The sequence below is a fragment of the Catharus ustulatus genome, chromosome 4 (assembly GCF_009819885.2).
Source record: "Catharus ustulatus isolate bCatUst1 chromosome 4, bCatUst1.pri.v2, whole genome shotgun sequence".
NCBI lineage: Eukaryota > Metazoa > Chordata > Aves > Passeriformes > Turdidae > Catharus > Catharus ustulatus.
This window is the reverse complement of record NC_046224.1, coordinates 14868615-14888242: the sequence shown is the minus strand read 5'-3', so window position 1 is coordinate 14888242 and position 19628 is coordinate 14868615. Positions and strand designations below refer to the sequence as shown.

At 43.8% G+C, this 19628-nt stretch overlaps 1 protein-coding gene across 1 annotated transcript in view; it reads left to right on the top strand.

Moving 5' to 3' along the window:
* Positions 1–16544, top strand: part of LAMB1 (laminin subunit beta 1) — a 42388-nt gene extending 25844 nt beyond the window's left edge. The window contains exons 24-33 of the mRNA XM_033058951.1: positions 5729–6098; positions 7751–7935; positions 9119–9360; positions 10793–10996; positions 11382–11526; positions 12264–12471; positions 12638–12779; positions 13615–13791; positions 15030–15189; positions 16104–16544. Coding sequence (XP_032914842.1) covers positions 5729–6098; positions 7751–7935; positions 9119–9360; positions 10793–10996; positions 11382–11526; positions 12264–12471; positions 12638–12779; positions 13615–13791; positions 15030–15189; positions 16104–16240 — 1970 coding nt within the window. The 3' untranslated portion in view covers positions 16241–16544. The remainder of the gene's footprint in view (positions 1–5728; positions 6099–7750; positions 7936–9118; positions 9361–10792; positions 10997–11381; positions 11527–12263; positions 12472–12637; positions 12780–13614; positions 13792–15029; positions 15190–16103) is intronic.
* Positions 16545–19628: the final 3084 nt, after the last annotated feature.

Below are 19628 nucleotides of genomic sequence, written 5' to 3'. Positions count from 1 at the left end.
TGCTGAGTTCTGCGCCAGCTACAACCCACAAAGCATGTCTCCAGCAGAAGGCTCCAGGCTCCTGGGAAGCCTGAGATGTGGAGTGCCTGCAGATGCAGCTCAAACAATGCCTTTGCACAGTAGATACTTAAAGTTTATGTTTCATCTAATATGAAGGAGATGACAATTTTACTGTCATTACTGTTGTAATAAATTGAACAAGCAGCTCAGAGTTCAATTAGTAGGAGGTGCTGTGTGAGATTGGAAGTTAGGTGGTGTTGCTATAGCCTCTTCTCAAGACGCATACCTGTGCACGAGTATCAAATCCTATTGTAAAATCACAGAATTTAATTGAACTATGGTGAAAAAAAGTAATGCTTTTAGTCAAATACACACTGCATACAAGAGTGTTGTTGTTCTCTGTTTTTAGTCTTTGTTATGTGGCTGGTGCAGAAACAGCTGTTCACTGAAAATTACCCTATTGCCATTTAAGAATAAGTTTTGTTGTCTTTAAATTTTAACACCTGGGCCTTAAACTAGTCACATAGGCTTTTATAGGAGGTGTTTTTTGGTGTTGAGAGAAGGCTATCAAATGTTTCCTTCTGTGAGAAGTGTCTAAAGGAAGTCAGACAGTCTATACTAAAGCAAATAAAACTTTCACTTTGAATTTCATAATTTTAATTGACCTAGGGTCATAAAATATTGTAATGTGTATTGATTGTCTCCAGAAAACTATCCTTTTGGCATGGTCTGCTAGCATGTTAAGATGTAGCACAACTCCAGTAATTTTAGGCTGGGGTCTTATCTTAACATTCCTACTGAAAATCATAATGCTGAGGAGTTAGCATTATGCTTGCAGGGTAACTTGAATCAATAGCTGATTATTCAGAAGAAATTTGCTAGCTCTGCAAAACTTTCTATCTTACAAATTGTTGAATGGTTTTCTTATCACAGTGCTTCACTACCACTGGGAAATGATGCCAGAAAATCATGTTTGAACAAAACCTTTGTGTTTTTTCTGTGGAGGAGTTAAACATTTGATGCTCGCCACCCTTAGTCTCAAATAGTAAAGAAAATATTTCTGGAAAAATTATTTCTGTTTGGTGTAGGATGATGTGCCACACTTGTTTGCTCCTGGCATCCCTCAGTAAGGAATTAAACACTGATACTGGTCTTCATACAGCCCATTCAGTATCCATTCTGTCGCCCCTGCTGTAGTATCATGTACTCTGACACACCCAAGTTTAAATAAAATGATGTGCAAATATATTGCATATTGAATTACAGTAGTTTAAATGGAAGTGAGTTCTGAAATTCAAAGTCAGAGGAAAAGATAGCAGAGCTGTCAGAGTAGATGAAAGATAAAGCAATTCATAGATTTTTTGAGCTTCAAGCAAACCTCTCAGGCTAGTTATTTGTTTCTTTTGGATTTCTCCTCTTAGTTTTTTACATGACTGCATTTGGTATACATGTTTGAATGTTACTTCTATGTTTAGGATCAGGAAAAAGGAGGAGGAGAAATGCACAGATGAAGGTGGTACAACAATTACCCATGTATATGCATGCACATACATGCACATGCATTTGTAAACAGATACAGCTACAATCCTTTATGTTCATAATCTGCTAATCAGCAGATCCTGACTGAAGAATTTGGCTAAAACTTTTCCTGTCAAAAATATGATTTCCCTGAAGTATGCCACAGAAGAATTGCTGATTGAGTTATACACTCAAAGAAAACAATACGCCCAGTTCCAAACTGACATTTCAAAACAGAAACCTATTGTTTAATTTAGTAAATGCTCCTTTGAAAACCCTTAAATCTTGGGCCAATGATTTCAAAAGACTTCTTCTCCTCCACTGTGTTTTCCATGGGGGGTACTGCAATGTCCTGCTCTGCTTACGGATTTGAAGCCTGTCTAACACTGATCTTCAATGCAAGCAGCCATGTCTGCATTAACTTTTCAGCCTTTCACCTGAGCTTTGGGCCATTTGTCTGCATGAAGGGGGAGTAATCAAGCATTTGTCTTGAAGGCGTTTCCAACTCAAAGTGGTCAAGGCATCCAAGTATCTTGAAGTAAGCTCAACATCTGTTTGGTTTCACAGGGCAAAATTAACTACTTTCACAGTTTCTTGTCATGTAAGCGTAGGGAAGCCACAAAAAGGAGTTTACAGGACTTTGTCTTACCCTATACCACATATATTATGATAGTAGAGTATAAAGCTGTTGGTAGCTACTGAGCCACATCTGAAACCTTTCTGCATCCCTAGATGTGCCTGTGTGTTTCTTGTTCTTGAAAAAGTTCAGATTAACCAAACATACACTAACACTGGATGTGTTGTATTACTCAGGTCTTACATTAGATTTTAGTAGTGTGCTGGTTGGAGACAAAATCTCCTGAGCAAAGCAACACTTTGAAGGTTGTGTTTGAGTTAGCCTGTTTGGGTAAAGCAGAAGCAAAACTGCTGTAACAGCAGTCTCAGGACTGCTTCTGAGTCACACAATGGCCGTAGGAATAGTGGGACATAACAAACGAGGTGTTGGAGGAACAAGAGCTCTGCTGTGGCTAGAAGTGGTGGTGGTGGTTTGACTTTGGTCAAACATGATACTGGACATGATGTGCTTGGTTGTTCTGACATGGTGTTTGATCTGTTTCTAGCAGGTGGTAGGAATCAAGGTATCTCTGATATTCACATCCCAGTTCATTGGCAATGATAACTGAATGTCACAGGAATTTTTTTGGTGCATGTGCACCCACCATCATAAATGGTGGATGCATAACTCAGTTGTTCTTCCATGAGCTATTTGCCAGTCTTGTGCCAGTCTTTTCCAGTCTGTGCCAGCTTGGAGGTCCTCCTTTCCTTTCACATACATCCTGCCACTGTCACTATGCTTTTGTTCCTTTGGGATGAAGTCATGCCCTTCAGTCAAAGAGACTGAAGCTAGTGGGTAGGCAGGCATTGCCTGAGGCAGAGGTGAAAGCTGGCACTGAGCTATTTGCCTGGTGGACTGCAGTGTTCAAAGTGCTCCTCGCTACCTAGAAGCCTTTACATGATCTTTGCTAGGGCTTGCTTTCCTTCTCTTGAGAACTGGCCACAACTGAAGTAAGTAGAGGGTTTGATCCCCACCATGGCATAAAGGGAAGGTGCTCTTCTTCAGTGGCCTTGAACATGTTCTTGCTGGGGTGTAAAATGCCTGGTGGTGGTGTCCAGGGCACAAGGTACAGGACTCATCCACTAGAGGTGTTAGAGATGGTTAGGTGTGAAAGCTGGTGTGGTCGTTGTATATGGTTAATGCCTTAGGAAGATAAGGAAGAAGAGGAAGAACAATATGAAACCAGCACTTTAGAAAGCCATTTTATATACATTTAATTCAGGGGACTGAGGTAATTCAAAGCCAGGATTGCCTGCTTCTGGGCTTGATAAAAAATCCTTAAATGGTGAAATAACACACAGTAATGCCTTATACAATTTTCTCATGGTCCTGCAAAGCTCAATTTGTGAGTTTTGTAGGACTGGATTCTTCCAACTGTTGTGCTGCATTTAGAATAAATTACTTCTTTGCTCTTATCATCCCCTAACAGAGGCAGCTGTGGAGTTTGGGTTTTCACTTTGCAAACAGTATGTTAGTACCTAAATTATTTTCTTTTCTTTCCTACTATTTTCTGGTTCCAGAGATTTTGGAATCCACTTTACCGTGTAAATGCCACTAAAGCCATGTCATCTGCTTTTCCTGAACATGCAGGTATTCAGGAGTAGAATTACCAACATGGAGTTAGGTTTTTCTTTTTTTCACATTAAGCCTTTTAAATCCACAAGTAAATATAGTGATCTGATTTGCCAGCAGCAAGTATTCATGTAACTTGATCAGACCTCAGGATCTTTGAGAAGAACCACATGCCATTTAGCCTCCTTCTATACAAAGGAATTTGGACAATTCATCATTATACTGAGGGCCTTATTAGTTGACAGAAGGGTTAACTGACCTTCAAACAGGAACTCAACGGTTTGCCTGCAGGGAACATATTCCATGGTGAGTTGACTACTTAAGCACTTTCGATGTAAAGTAAAAACAATCTCTTGTGTCAGGGTATAATTCAAAGAACAAAGGACCGTTTTGCTCAATTGTGCAGACAGCAGAAGTTATTTTTGTCTCTTGCCTGTCATATTCACGTCGTACAAGAAAGTCGTTTTGTTGAGGAGCGATTTGTTCTGCTGAGGCTCTTTGTGTAATTTTTGAACTGGAGACCACCACTGTGTTCTGTCATTGAAGCAAACAATGTACAGACTTGAAAACAGCTTTGTGTTTTGCCCTATTTTCAAGGGGGCACTTGCTTTGGGTGTGTGAATTGATTTGTGGGCCCTTTTGAGCCGTTTAACCTCCTTTAAGAATGCCTGGTAAATGGATGTGTAAGTGAAGGGTTTTATCAGGTATGCCAGTCCTTTTCCTGTTTAAGGAACATGTGCTTGAACTGTTTTGGGTGCACTCAGCCATAATGATAGGTAGATGGTGTGCATATTCTTATTTTATCTCTCTTTGTTGCTTGCTGCTGTCTCTTTATTAAAAGCTTTGCATGTTGGTGGTGTCCTCCTATGCTGCCGCCTTCTGTGTAATTAAGGAGGTCAAGTGGCAGCCTCACTGCATGGAAACACTTCTCCTGATTGCATTATTGTGTACAAAGCGTGTCTCTGCTTTCAGCAGTGACAGTGCATCACTAAGTTAATTGAGTAACTTCTCTCTGCCGGTGTGTTAGTGCCAAAGAAGTGCATTTCATGAAGGTGTGAATAATAACTTTGAAGTTGGTGCTCAAAGTGTGAAATAATTTTTAAAAAATTATAAATCTGTTAAGGGTCCTCATTTCCATTGAGGGTGACCAACACAACAGGGCTGCCCATGACCACATTCTTTGTTCTATTCTACTTTCCGCTGCCAGATTTTTTCTTATTTTCTGTATACTCAAAATGTCAGCCCAGTGCCAGGCTCCTCAATGTGTGTTGTGAATGTTTTCCCACTATCCATGGCAGGAGCATGTTCTGAGCCAGTCCCTGTACTTCTGCCTTGAAGATCTCAAAAGGGGGTTTGCTCCATAGGTTTGTCCTGTTCTTGGAAGCCAATTCAGCTTTTAGCACCCACAGTGCCTTACATAAGAGAGCTCCTCAACTTAACCAAGTGCTGTGTAATTTGTTATCTCCTTTTAGTGTGCTGTTTGTGGGAGGGGCAGGGAAAGGTAGTTGGGTTTTGATCAGCAGGATTCCTCACCTGATTGTTAGTCTTCTGCTGGAGGAGACAGTAAATGGTTGTTCCTAGTTCAATTTTCCTTTTTCATTCATGGTTTGTTCTTAAACCCTCTGCTGTGTGCCTGCCTGACATTTCCCACCCTGAGAGCCCTGCTCTACTCACTCTTCATTGCAGGAGAGAAACTGGGATCTTTGTTTTCAGTTGCTATCCAGCTGATACCTGAACATTGCAACAAGTGATGTCCATCCTTGCTCCGTTATTGTTCTTATTTCCAAGATGTGCAAATCCTGGTCTCCCTAGAGTTGTTCCCCCATCTCTTCCCTTTCTCATTCACACTTGCTTCCTCCATGCAAAAGTGATATGTCCATAATTAGCTTTTTATAATTCAGACAGTGATCACGTTTGTATTCATTTCACCACTTTGTTATAACTGGTGTTTTTTTCCATCCTGCAAACATCAGAGTAATTTCCTTCCCCATGGCCTTCACATGTGCCTTTTTCTCATCCCAGCATGTGATTGCAACCCCCGTGGCATCCAGACCCCGCAGTGTGACCGAGCCACTGGGCAGTGCATCTGCAATGAAGGAGTGGAAGGGCTGCACTGTGACAAGTGCTCCCGGGGCTACTCGGGCTTCTTCCCTGACTGCGTGCCCTGCCACCAGTGCTTTGCCCTCTGGGATGTGATCATCAGCGAGCTGGCTAATAGGACACAGCAGTTCTTGGACAGGGCTAATACTCTCAAAATCACGGGAGTCACTGGCCCATACCAGCAGACACTCAACACACTGGAGGAAAAGCTCACTGAAATTAAAACTATCATCGCGCAAAATCCAGCAGCTGAGCCCCTGAAGAACATTGGGAATCTCTTTGAGGAAGCAGAGTAAGTACAGCTGTAGTTACATGGATAAGTCTGTCCTGGGAAGGAGTGGGAGTTCCATCAAGCTGGGATTTACCTGAGTGACTGATGTTCGCGTGCTGGGCTGGGGGCACTCTGGTTTGACTCCTCTGGCTGGGTGGGGGTGCTGTGGCTCCTGGAGCACCTTGCCATGCTCAGCACTGGCAGTGAGTGCCCATCCTGGGAGCAGAAACCTGGCCGGGGCAGGCAGGAGCAGTGCAGCTGCCAGCAGTGCTGGGCTGGGGCTGCCCTGCTCCCACTGCTCTCCAGGCAGCTAATTACCAGGGAGCCACTCATGCTTGCCTTGTGCTGCCCCAGGGCAAAGGACAAACACTGCTATTATGTGAGAGAATGAAGAGGGGGAGAGATTAAATTCCTGGATTTCCGGGTGTAGCTGATGAGTTGGAAACTTGGGCTTCTTTCCACACTCTGAGCACGTGTTGGGGGAAGCATCAGGTTTGTAACAAGGATTGTTTCAATTTTTCTGAGTAGAAGCCTTGTATTTTCTTTTAGGGCTAGGCATACAAAAGGTGGTAGTCCCGAGATGGGGCAGTCTAACATTAAGTAGGATTACAGAGGCTTTCTAGCCCTGTCTGCAACTGCTCCAACTTGCTTGTGCATTGTAAAGGGAGCTGCACAAAGCAAAGGGGTGAGGATTAAAGCACAAATGTCTCAGTTAGGAATAGTTTGTGTCCTACAGCTCCCCTCCCTCCTGCTGGAGGGCTGGTGGTTGCTGCTGCTTCTGGACTCTGTGTGTATTGTGGGAGGTCAGAGCAGCTGAGGAGCTGCTTTTCCCTAACATACCTTATGTGTGTCTGTTCTTGCTCCTCTCTGGCTGTATAGAAAAGTACTGGGCTTTGGAAAAGTCCTGGAAAACAGCAGGCTGTTGGGCTATTGAGAGAGCTGTAAATTGATTTTAGATCTTAAATACTGCCTTGATTCTTTCAGAATGAGGAAATGCTTGGCTCGATGGAATCACCATGCATGGGAATAGCTTCCTATGCCCACTTGTGTTCCACAGCAGTTTTGACATGTAATACTCACTTGCTTTTCCTTTTAGGGTTATCCCACTAGCCTGTTCCATGTCTCACTGAATGAATGCTTAGAGCAGGAGGTTTTCCTTCAAAACCCTTGAGAGGAGGGATCTTTATAGAAGAGTGTAAAGAATCCATTGTGTCAAAGCTAAGGTTTCCCCCTCCCTGCTTCCTGACGTTCAAATCTGCCCCATGAGCATGTAGGAATCAAAACTACATTTGAGCTGTGTGGGATGGGAGGCAAATTATGTATGGATCATAGTAGTCAACTCTGACCTATGCAGTTGCCATGACACAAGAGCATTACACCAGTCCTCTGGAATCTCCCTCCAGTTAATCTTACACAAAGCAGCTGTTTTCTGAGCAGTTTGGCACTTTGGGTTTATAAATGTGCTGTAGATTAAAAAGTAGTTTTGTATAATAAAGGAAACAAAGTGGTATTCTAGGTAGGCATGTTGTTACAAATCACTTGGAGCTCCACTGAGGGAGGACGGGTCCTGCCATGGGAGAAGCTGGGTACATGTCCAGCCACCATGCTCCAGTGAAGTATGAAGCATATGACCCTTCTTCCTCCCCATTTTGAGTCCTATGCCTGTTTTACAGAAAGCTGACAGCAGATGTTACAGTTAAAATAGCTGACATAGAAGAAAACCTATCAGCCTTAGCAGCAAAGAGCAATAGCACAGACACGGACCTGAGCGCGCTGGAGACAGATGCCAAAAGTCTCGACCACGTTGTGAAAGAACTTGCAGAGCAGCTAGAGTTCATCAAGATCTCTGATGTTCGGGGTAAGTGTCACAGGGAGGGGGAGAAAGCAGCAGGGTGGCCAAAGATTTAATCAGTGTATGGGTTTAAGTACCAGGTTAATCTTCTAACTTGTAATAAAACACAGTTCCACAGGTTCTTTCTGTGCATTCGCAGAGTTGCTGATGCAGCAGGAATTTTTGCCCCCTCACCCTGTCTCTCTTTGTCTGCATATTGCAAAGCTGGCTCAAATTCCTGGGGCACAGAATTGTCTTAAGATATCATGCTGAGCACATTGTAGATGACACACAACAGAAGTAAGTGCACCACAGGTTTTAAGATATGCCTGGACATCCCCCTTGCTCCCCTTAGTCTATTAAATTGCTGCTTCTGGGTGGAAAAAAAAAAAGCAAGTGGTAAAGGGCTTGGTTCTTCTGAACCACCCAAGCCTTGCATGTCCATTGGCACACTGAAATGGGCCAAGAATCAAAATTTGCTGGAGGAAAAGGAGTGTCACCAAACCATTTGGAAATTTGGAAATCTGACTTCAAAGAAAGTATTTCTAATTTTTCTTATAAATTTTCTGGTTTGAAGGAAGTCCGAGATTTGTTTCCAGTGAACATGGGAGATTTCAGAGTGAGGCAAGTGGCATGTAGAACAGGGGAGTCCCTGACTTTTGGCATTCTGCAAAGGAAAGCTGCCCCAAGGTGCAGAGTATAGCCGCCCCCATAGTGTCCCTCACACCACACAAGGCATCTCCAGGAGTTGTCCAAAATCAACAGTTCCATAAATCACCATCTTTCATCAGGCAGTTGTTTCTTTGGAAAGCTCTGACCAGTTTCCAAGCAGTGACTCCATAAGCCAGACATCCCTGGGCAAGCAATAAGAATTAACGGGATAAGGGAATCCTTAGGAAACATACTGTTCCCCTAAAAACATTTAAAGGCTGTATCTCCTTTTGCCCTTAGGGCAAGCAGAATTCAGTCACTAGGGTCAGAGAAAGACTTAACTTCAAAGTCCAGCTTGACACACTGTCCACCAAGTATAAAAGCAATTTTTTTTTCTACAAGAGGCCAAATTCTGTCATCCTTGCAATGGCACTGAACACAACAGGCAGGGCCAGCATTTCATTTAATGTGATGTGCTATATCACTATCCCTAGCATCTATAATATGCATTACTTTGGGTAACTTCAGAGTTCTTATCAGCTCCCTCTGATTTCTGCAGGAGCCTTGGATAGTATCACCAAGTATTTCCAGATGTCCCTGGAGGCAGAGGAGAGGGTCAATGCCTCCACTGTTGATCCCGATAGCGCCGTGGAGCTGTCAGCGCAAACGCGGCAGGAAGTGGAAGACTTAATCAATGAGAAGGAGGCCCAGTTCAAGGCTAAACAAGAGGAGCAGTCGCGCCTTCTGGATGAACTCGCTGGCAAGCTGCAGAGCCTGGATCTGTCTGAGGTGGCTGAGAAGGTACACAGCTGAGAAAGGCTGGGATAAAACCCCGAGCAAAAATAGAGTGGAGTTGGGATGAAGCAATGGTCAGGGAGGAACTGTAGGTGTGACATTGTGAGATGTGCAGCTGGTTCATGAAAAATGCACCTTGCTTGCTCGGTTTTGTGGGCTAGAACTGGGTTTAACTGGTGGGCTCTGATACTACCGGCTTTCAAAGACCAGCCTTTCATGTTGGTCTCCCTCCTACTCTTCCCAGCCCCAACAGAGCACCTGTTTTTGCATCACCCCTGTTCTAATCCAATGTTCTTTGTTAGGGATGGAGTTCCCATGTGCAGAGAAGTGTGGCAAATCCACTGGGCTGAGAGCCATCCTCTTAAGCCTATCCCAAGTTCAGTGTTTGCTTTCCCTGGGCTCCCCTCTTCCCTTCTGCAGCTCCTGTGCCTGTACAGTGCCTGGCCAGGCTGCGCTTCTGCTCACTCCCACAGGCCTCAGCATCACCCCAGGCTCATCCTCCTGCTCGAGACAAAGCAGAACTTAGAGGGAGCTGGAGTCAAAAGGGCATTTTCTCTGTTGAAGGTGTCTGCTCATCTATAAATATGATTAAGGACAGCTTTTACTTGGGAGAGGCTGGGTGTTCCCTCAGTTTCTCTTTGAAGTTGGCCAGCTGCATTCAGTGAACAATCCCTAAACAACCCTGGGTGAAGGCAGGCTGCAGGGCACTGCTCATTAACTCCCCTGGGCAGGCCAGGCCTGTGGTAGGGACTGAGTTCTTCACATGCTGATTGTCCCTTGTCCTTTACAACCAGTCATCCCTCCCACTCTCTCAGCCCTCCTTTTTTCTCTGGAGGGAAGAAAGAGACGTCTTTTTGTTTAGTTTCCCTTCCCCTACATTCCTGACTGTTCTTAAGAACTGAAATTTTGGGTAGATGTTTATCAAGGCAGTAAATACTGAGTTGCTTGGAGGTGTAATCCTGAGACAGACAGACAGACACACACACACACACATATTTCTGCTTTCTAGCTACTGCTGGGTTATGTGCCAAACAGGTAAGAGGGACTCATTTACACTTCACAGGAGACAGCTGCAGCTAACTTGGCTCAGCCCCTAGGTTTTTGCAGGGAGGTTTTTTGGCTGCAAATCCTGAGTTAGTGACTATCATTTGGCAAAAAGAGTGTATGTTGGGGGGGGGGCGGAATGAAAAGATAGAAGAACCTCACAAGAACAGGGAATTTTCTAATTTTCCCTCTGATTAAACCAACTCCTGTGTTATTTCATTACCAAATAATTGACCAAGTAGTGGATAATTCTCAGTGCAATGCTGCTGATGAAAATAATTCCACTTCTGGAAAAAAAAAAAGTGGAGTAGAATAGTGTCCTGCTCCAGCCCCATGCAGCCTGGCAATGGCAGGCAGGCTGTGAGTGCTTCCCTTGTCTCCTGTGTCCCTGCAGACGTGTGGCACTGCTCCGGGAGCCTCCTGTGCCGAGTCCGAGTGCGGGGGTTTGACCTGCCGGACAGACGAAGGCAAGAAGAAGTGTGGAGGCCCTGGCTGCGACGGGCTGGTGACTGTAGCTCACAATGCCTGGCAGAAGGCTATGGATTTTGACAGAGACATCCTCAGTGCATTAGCAGAAGTTGAGCAACTCTCCAGAATGGTAATATGCCAAATCAATTGTTAAGATAGTAACAAAGAAAAAAAAAAAATCTGTCTGTTGTAGCACAGACACTAATTGACAAAGTATGTGCTGGTTTTCTGCAGAAAAAAGACTTCTTTTGAGTTGTGTAATTTCATCATGCTTGTAAATATCTTCAGAAGGGGAGCTTGCTAAAGTGAAGCTTCATGGATAACTAAACATCAGCCTGTGTTGTTTAAACTAGCACTGGTGGTATGGATCAGGGCCAGCTTCCAAGTGCTCTGTGAGTTTTATGAGAAAAAGCATTCCTTGTTACTATAACTTCTGACTCCAGATGAATTGTTTTAAAACGAGCCCTAAAGCATAAGAAGATAAGCAGGCAAGCCTTTCATTTTCCTCTCTTTAGGTTTCTGAGGCAAAACAGAGAGCAGATGAAGCAAAACAAAATGCACAAGCAGTTTTGCTCAAAACCAATGCTACAAAAGAGCAAGTGGACAGAAGCAACGAAGATCTGAGAAATCTTATTAAACAGATTAGAGACTTCCTAATGCGTAAGAACATTGCATTTTAATTGCACTTTAATTCTGGGTTTGTGAAAACTAGCTTTACATCTGTATTATCTTCCAAGGGTTAGTGCAACAGCTGTCATCATTCCCCCCACCTCCCCAAGACAGTGTGTATGATGAAATCTGGAAACATGAGAAAAACTAAGAGAAAACCAAGATAATAAGAAAGTGAGAGCAAACTGTGACATGTTCTTGTGTGTGTTTCAGCTGAGGCTGTTGTACTGCTGTACTTTGCCAAGTATGTCTGTAAGTTCTGGCTAGAAAGACAAAGTAGTATTAAAGGGGAAGGAGCTCAGAAACTGCATTTGTCTCTCTGTAAGAAAGCAGGTAAAGGTTAAATGAGAGCCTTGTTTGCCAGCAGCCCATTCCTTGCCTGTTTGCTCAGGGCTGACTGTGCTGGGAGCACAAATACATCTACGTGCAGCTGCTGGTTTTGTTTCCTGTGGGCTCGGGTCTCCCCCAGAGTGGTGCAGCTGAGTACCAAGAGCTTCAAATGGCTTCCAAGAGAGCTGTGCCAGCAGAGCCTCTACACCTGCTGGGCCTTTCCTGAGAGGGAAGCTTTGCCTTGGGAAGTAGTTTTAACACCTTGATTTTCCATAAATCTGGGGAAGTTTTCCCATTATTTTCCTTCTTAAGGAAGCAGCTGAACAAGAATTTGAGTGTGGAGATGTGACAGAGGGAAGCTTTTACTCACATCTTTGTAATTTGTGTCCATCTGCTAGAAGACAGTGCTGACCTGGACAGCATTGAGGCAGTGGCTAATGAAGTGCTGAACATGGAGATGCCAAGCACACCCCAGCAGCTGCAGGCCCTGACAGAAGATATTCGTGAGCGTGTAGAAAGCCTTTCTGATGTTGAGGTCATTCTGCAGCAGAGTGCTGGAGACATTGCCAGAGCAGAAATGCTACTGGAGGAAGCTAAAAGAGCGAGGTATGCTGATGAGTTTCATCTCATTGCACCAGAAAATGCAGTTTAACTTTCCCTGATGTAAATTCTCATTCCTTCCTTTAGGGGCAAAACCAGCCCGTTGCAGTGTATGTTCTTTTTCCAGTTTCAAAGTAAGAGCATTTTTAGCATTAACAGTCTTGCTCCACAGCAAAGGTGCAACAGACGTTAAAGTCACTGCAGACATGGTGAAAGCAGCACTGGAAGAAGCTGAAAAAGCTCAAAATGCAGCTGAAAAAGCCATCAAACAAGCTGATGAAGATATTAAAGGAACTCAAGACCTGCTGACTTCAGTGAGTTCTTTGAGTATTTCTTAAGATAACAGAAACAGCACCAAGTGTGATGCTTAGAAACTGATACAAGTCTGTCTAGGGAAAGCTCTCAGGTACTGCAAAGCCAAGGCTGCAGTTAAAATGCATCTGAACCATTCCTGCCTTCACATCAACTTTTGAGTGAGTGGGACAGATTCTAGGGGACTATTTGCTTATAAACAAACCAAACCACACAACAACAACAAAAAGACACCAAAAGGCTTTTCTCACCCCATATTGTGCACTGGCCAAGCTAAATGACTGTAGCCCTCTATACCAACAAGATCCCTGGCAAGCCACACCTGTCAGCCATGCTGGTCACGTATTGGTGTCCTCGGTGTCATCCATCACTTCATCCATCACTGCAGCACCAGACTAAAATAAATAAATGCTGGATTGAAGTACCAATCTTGTCAGATACAGTATTTACAGACTTCATCTCAAAGCCCTCACAAGACCACAGTGCTATCTATACTTACGAAGCTTGGCCAGTTCAGAAGCTTCACAAGTCCATTATCACATGACAGAGCCAAATGTCTGAAGTTTTGTCAGCAGATTAGCCAACTCATGCGTGAATAATGCAATCAAATAGTTTTTTACCATGTGCCTTAATGCTTTTGCAGCCCCATATGTACCATTCTCAAGCATTGAGCTTTTTCACCCTGACTGCAATGGGCCATTTTTAGCAAAACTAAAATACTGTTTTTAACTCAGATCTACGGACACAAACTAGATAATTGAGTAGGGTTTATGGAGAAAGTTTAGTATTATATCCATTGTCTTTTGGAAGTCTAACTCTCATTCTTCTTTCTCTTAGATTGAATCTGAAAATGCAGCATCTGCAGAAACACTGAACAATGCCACCTTACGTCTGTTTGAGCTAGAGAGGAGTGTTGAAGACCTTAGGCAAAAGGCTGCGACAAATTCAGGGAATGTGGGAAATATAGAAGACAAAATTATTAGTGCAAAACAAAATGCTGAAGAAGTTAAAAAGGTGAGAATTCATGAACAATCCTAAAGAGAAGCCAGCAAAACTCCCCCAGGTTTGGCTAAAGGGAGATCAATGAATACATGTGATCGATCACATTTATCGTTCATATTCTGGGGGTGGAAAATACTCCAACATTTATGCTCTTACCTAAGATAGCTAATTTTTACTTTGGTATCAGATCCTGAGAGAGATGTATTGGGAAGTTTTCAGGTTCTGAAATAGCTGCAGGAAACCTGTCAGCCTTTCACAGGTAGGTTTCTGTTCCTCAGCTTTACTATCTGTCACAGGAAAACTGGAAGTTTTTTTCCCACTTGTATAGAGTACTTATGGTTCTATGACAATGATAGGTTCAGGACAAATAAGCCAGAATTTGGCATATACGGAACCAAGCAACAGGAAAAATAATTATCTGAACATAAAACTGAAGTAATTGCTAAATATCAGAAATGCAAGATTTTTCTATGAACATATGGCATTACTCCCAACGTTTGCTACACACTTTTGTAATAGCAGAAGAATGTTCATTAACAAAACAATCAACCAATCTGCCAAAGGAAGTTTCATTGCTCTTGTGTGTAGTTAGCCTACCAATCTCCAGAGAGCCATTTTCTGACAGGAGAGCTGCATTATCCATCAACTCAACAATATCTAAACACTAAGTAGTATTTCAGGTGCTGTCAAGTAAACACAAGAGAATTCCAGTGGTCCTACGCATTGTTGTCTTGCTCAATGGTTGAATTTAGTTGGGCCATAGGATTTGTTAATCTTAATCCCACAACAAAAAGCACAGCTGAGAAACCAACCTCTTGACTTTCCCAGTACCTTCACCGACACCAACTGGGCAGCTAGTTGAGTTCTTGTTGCTGAAAGGGTGGCAAGGGTATTCCTCCCCAGATGGAATCACTCATCCAGGAGCAGTGCCATGTGCAGCTTTCCAGTGGTTCTAGGGGCCATGGCTTCCTTTAGTTACAGAACCCTGTAGCTGAATCCCATAAATCTCTGCCAAGTGCCAGTATTGAAGCTGTAAAACAGCCACAGATCTGCAAAAGAGCAACTGATGAGTCTTCACCACAGCTCTTAATCTTGGACGGTTAGTAGGAAATACCCTGACGCAGTTTCTGCTTTTGTTAAGTGAGCTCCCAGCTCTTGCAGCCGGATTAGTAAAGGGCAGAGGGAGCAAAAGCCAAATCCCGCAGTATTGGCTTCACTTGAGCCCCACCTTGTGCTTGAACTCGGAACAGGTCCTCAACAGCGAGCTGAGCGGCAAGTACAGAACCGTGGAGGAGCTCATTGCCAAGAAGACGGAGGAGTCGGCCGAGGCCAGGAGGAAAGCAGGCATGCTGCAGGATGAAGCTAAAGCCTTGCTGGCTCAAGCAAACAGCAAGCTCCAGCTGCTCAAAGGTAAGGCTGTTCTGAGGAGGTAATTTAGCACCTTGGAACATGAAGCAATTTCATGCTGTTAAACTAGCTATTCATCAGCAGAAGGGCTAAAGAAAGGGTACTTGTATGTTACTGAAGCTTGATCTGCTTTCCTTACTCTTATGGACATAATACAATCTTTTGAAGCCAAGATTTATATAGAATAAGCTGAAACCTACAGACAAGACACAAACTTCTGCTATAGCACCTCTCACTGTCCCCAGACCCACCACAGGGAAGGAACAAAGCTCCTCTGCTCAGGAGTAGGACTCATCTGTTCCAGCAAGATCTCCATCTCCAAACAGTAATCCCCTCACCTCACCCTGGAAAGCTCTTAAAACAAAACCTAATCAGGGCACAGGAGTTGCAGTTTACAGATTAATTTAACATTTACTGTTGACTAAGTTGATTGAACCAGGATGTGGCAGTCTGCCCCCTGCTACCAGAGATAGAATTAAATTTTCCTTCTGGTTTTGCCAGGCCAGGAACTCATTCTTCCCCTCTTTGCTACTCCTGCACAGTTACTGTGACTTGCTGAGTAGTCTTAATCATCACAATCCAAAATATTTCACTGTTCTGTAAAAACCATCATAGAGCAAAGAATGACAATTATTTTAACCCTCAAAATATAATTTTGGATTTTCACCTTTGGAAAATAACTTTCTTTTTCCTTTACATCCCTATGTTAAGGAAACAAAAAGGTGCCATTCCAGCCTTTGTTGATTTGGGGGGGGCGGGGGGGGCGGGGGGGGTGTTTGGGGTTTTTTTTCATAATCAGAGTATCTTCCACAATAGAAATAGAAATTTGAATAGTAGTTTATCCATAACTATAATGATTTACGTGCATTAAAACACCAGCAATTAAGCTTGGTTTTTTTGCCTTCCTTTGCCTACAGATTTGGAAAATATGTATGAAAACAATCAAAAAGTTCTGGAAGACAAAGCCAAGCAGTTGGTGGAGCTGGAAGAGACAGTACGCTCCCTCTTACAGACAATCAGCCAGAAGGTTGCTGTTTATAGCACTTGCTTATAAACAGGAGTGGGAAGTGCCTGTGTTCAGGATGGGTTTTACAAGTATTATACTAGTTCTTTTTGACATTACATTAAGACCTGATAAAGTGAACAGGTTTTATACTGACTTTAAAGCCACAGAACCAAAGAAAAGTAACTTCTTGATGTTGAAAATAAACAGTACTTTTGTATCACTGTATGTACCTAGTATGACTCATTAAGTTCCTTCCTATTTTCAGTACCTGCAATGGTACATCAATTAATCCTTTAGCAAGTCTTGTTCTTAAACTTAGAGATCTAATAAAATCTTGGCTTGAACTATGTAATTCTAAAGAAGGGTTCCTATTACTATGAAATACAGTATGGTGACTCAAACCAAATTACCAGTGAATGAAGAAATATCATCCATGTGTAGTTAGTTATGCCACAGATTCCAAAAAGGATTGTGTGGGTATCTGCATGATACCTGTTTAGGCTTAAGACTACTTTTATGTCACTGATTACGAAATACTTGGTATGTAAAGTGAAAACAGAGGTCAGCACTGAAAGTATGAATGCACCCAATTCATATGATAAACCAAGCTTGGAATCACAAAATAAGCAGAGTTGGAAGGGACCCACAAGGGTCACTGAGTCCAACTCCTGGCCCTGAACAGGATAGCCCAAGAGTCACACCCTGTGCCTGAGAGCATTGGCCAAAGACTCCTTAAACTCTGTCAGGTTGCTGCTGTGACTGCTTCCCTGTGGAGCCTGTTCAGTGCCCAACCACCCTCTTTGGTGAAGAACCTTTTTCTAATATCCAACATCAACCTCCCCTGACACAACTCCAGGCCATGCCCTCAGGTCCTGTCACTGTCACCACAGAGCAGAGATCAGTGCCTGCCCCTCTTCCCCCCATGAGGAAGCTGCAACTGCAGCAAGGTCTCCCCTCAGCCTCCTCCAGGCTGAACAGACCAAGTGCCCTCAGCCACTCCTCACATGGCTTCTCCTCAAGGTCCTTCTCCATCTTTATCACCTTCCTTTGGACACTCTCTAATAGTTTCATGTCTTTTATGTTGTGGTGCCCAAAACTGCCCCCAGCACTCGAGGTGAGGCTGTCCCAGCTCACAGCAGAGGGGACAATCCCCTCCCTTGCCTGGCTGTGATGCTGTGCCTGATGCCCCCAGGACACGGGTGGCCCTCCTGGTGCCAGGCACTGCTGACTCACACTCAACTTGCCATTGACCAGGGCCCCTAAGTCCCTTTCCACAGTGTTGCTTTCCAGCCTCATTCCCCAATCTGTCCATACATCCAGGTGCAGGATGCTGAACTTTCAGTGGTTGGTGATTACCCAGTTCTGTCTCTGTGCAGGGCCCCTCTGCCTTGGAGGAAGTCAACAGCTCCTCCCTGTTTTGCATCATTTGCAAACTTGCTTATTTACTTACTCCTGCCCTGCCTTCAAGTCATTAATGACGATAAGCACAGGGCTGAAGATGGAGCCCTGGGGAACCCCACCAGTGACCCAACTCTGATGTCACCCCGTTCACTGTAACCCTTTGTGCCCAACCTGTGTGTCAGTGATGTGTTTGTCCAGCTGTGTGCTGGACATCCTGTCCAGAAGGATCCTGTGAGATACAGTATTAAAAAGTCTGCTGAAATCCAAAAAGGGTACATCAACTGGCTTCCCTTGACCGGCTATGTGGGTTATCTTTTCATAAAAGGAAATCAGGGAACTCAGGTTTGATAAGCAGGAATTTCCTCTCATGAAGGCATGCTGGCTGTGACCCAATGGCTGCATTGTCTTTCAGATGTTTTTTGATACCTTCCAGAATAATCTTCTCCATAACTCTACCTGGCATTAAAGTGAGACTGACAGACCTCTGACTGCCAGTTTCTGGCGTCTCCCTTGCTCTTCTTGAAAATCGGACAACTTTCACCAGTTTCCAGTCACGTGAGATGGCTCCAGATTACTAAGAGTGCTTAAAAAAATAAAAAAATCAACAGGCATTTAATGATGACAGCAGCAGCTTCCTGAGGATTCTTGGATTAATCCCATCAGGCCCCATAGATGTTGTAGGGATCCAGCACAGTCCTCCAGCTCAGGGGACTGAGACGCCCTTCATCCATCATCTGTGTTAAAGACAGAGGCAAAGATGATGTTAAACACCTCTGCCTTGTCCCTGATCCTGTTTGTGACATGACCATCCTCATCCTGTAATGAGACAATGTTATGTGTTTTGCTATTAATATATTTGAAAAAACTCTTTTTCTTGTCCGCCACAGTTCTGGCAACTTCAATTCCAGTTCAGTTTTAGCCACATAAATTTTCTCCCTGCAGTGGCCGGCAGCATCTCTCTATTCTTCCCGGGACCTAACCATGCTTCCGCAGGGCATACACCTTCTTTTTTATCTCATTTCAAAGAGAAGATTCCTGTTAAGCCAAGCCAGCTTTCTGCCTTACCTGCTTGACTTCCAGCACTTGGGAATTGCCTGTTCCTGTGCCCTTAGAAGGTGATGTTTATAAAGTGACCAGCACTGACAGACTTCAGCACCTGAGAAAGCATTTTCCCAGGGGACCTCACTAATTTCCCTGAGCAGCCTGAAGAGCTGAGGTTTTGCTGGCACTTTTCCTCCTGCCACCAGGGATTTAAAACTTGATCCCTTTGTAGTTGCTGTGGCCAAGACAGCCACCAGTCTCGACTTCATGCTTATGACATCCACTCCATTGCCATGCAGTAGAACAAGGAGGGCATTTTTCAAAGTCATCTCCCTTAGAACTGTCCTATAAAGTTGTCATCTAGGTTTTTGGGAATCTTCTGGCCCAGGTATAATGCTCTCAGTTAATTTCTGTCAAGTTGGAGTTCCCCATAAGGTCAAGGAGAGTTGATTAGGAAGCATCTCTTGGTTCCTCAAAGAATAATTTGTCTGCATCATCATTCTGGCTGAGAAGTTTATGGTAGGTTTCCACAATGACTGCTGCATTATTTGTTTGCCCCTTGATTCTTTACCCAGAGGCTCTTAAAAGTTGCTACTGCCAACATTCTAACCCTTCCATTACACACAGGACCACCCCTCTGCCTGCCCACACCATCTGACCATCCAACAGGCATGCCACTCACAGGACTTACACCAATGATGTCAATTCTACGGGACTGGGACAAAGCCTCAAGCTCCTCTTGCTGGTTCCTCACATGGCATGCATTGGTGTAGAAACATTTCAGGAAGATTAGGGGAAAGAACTACAAAAGTTCACAGGGCTCCTAATGTGAGTCAGTTAAGGAGCTGTACACAGCTCTAAGAAGAGCCTGTACTTAACACAAATAATGTGCAAGAATAGCATCCAGTTCACACTAACTTCAGCTCAAAGTTATCTGTATTACAGTGCACCTTCAGAGAGCTGTACAGTATGGCACAAACTGATTTACAGCTAC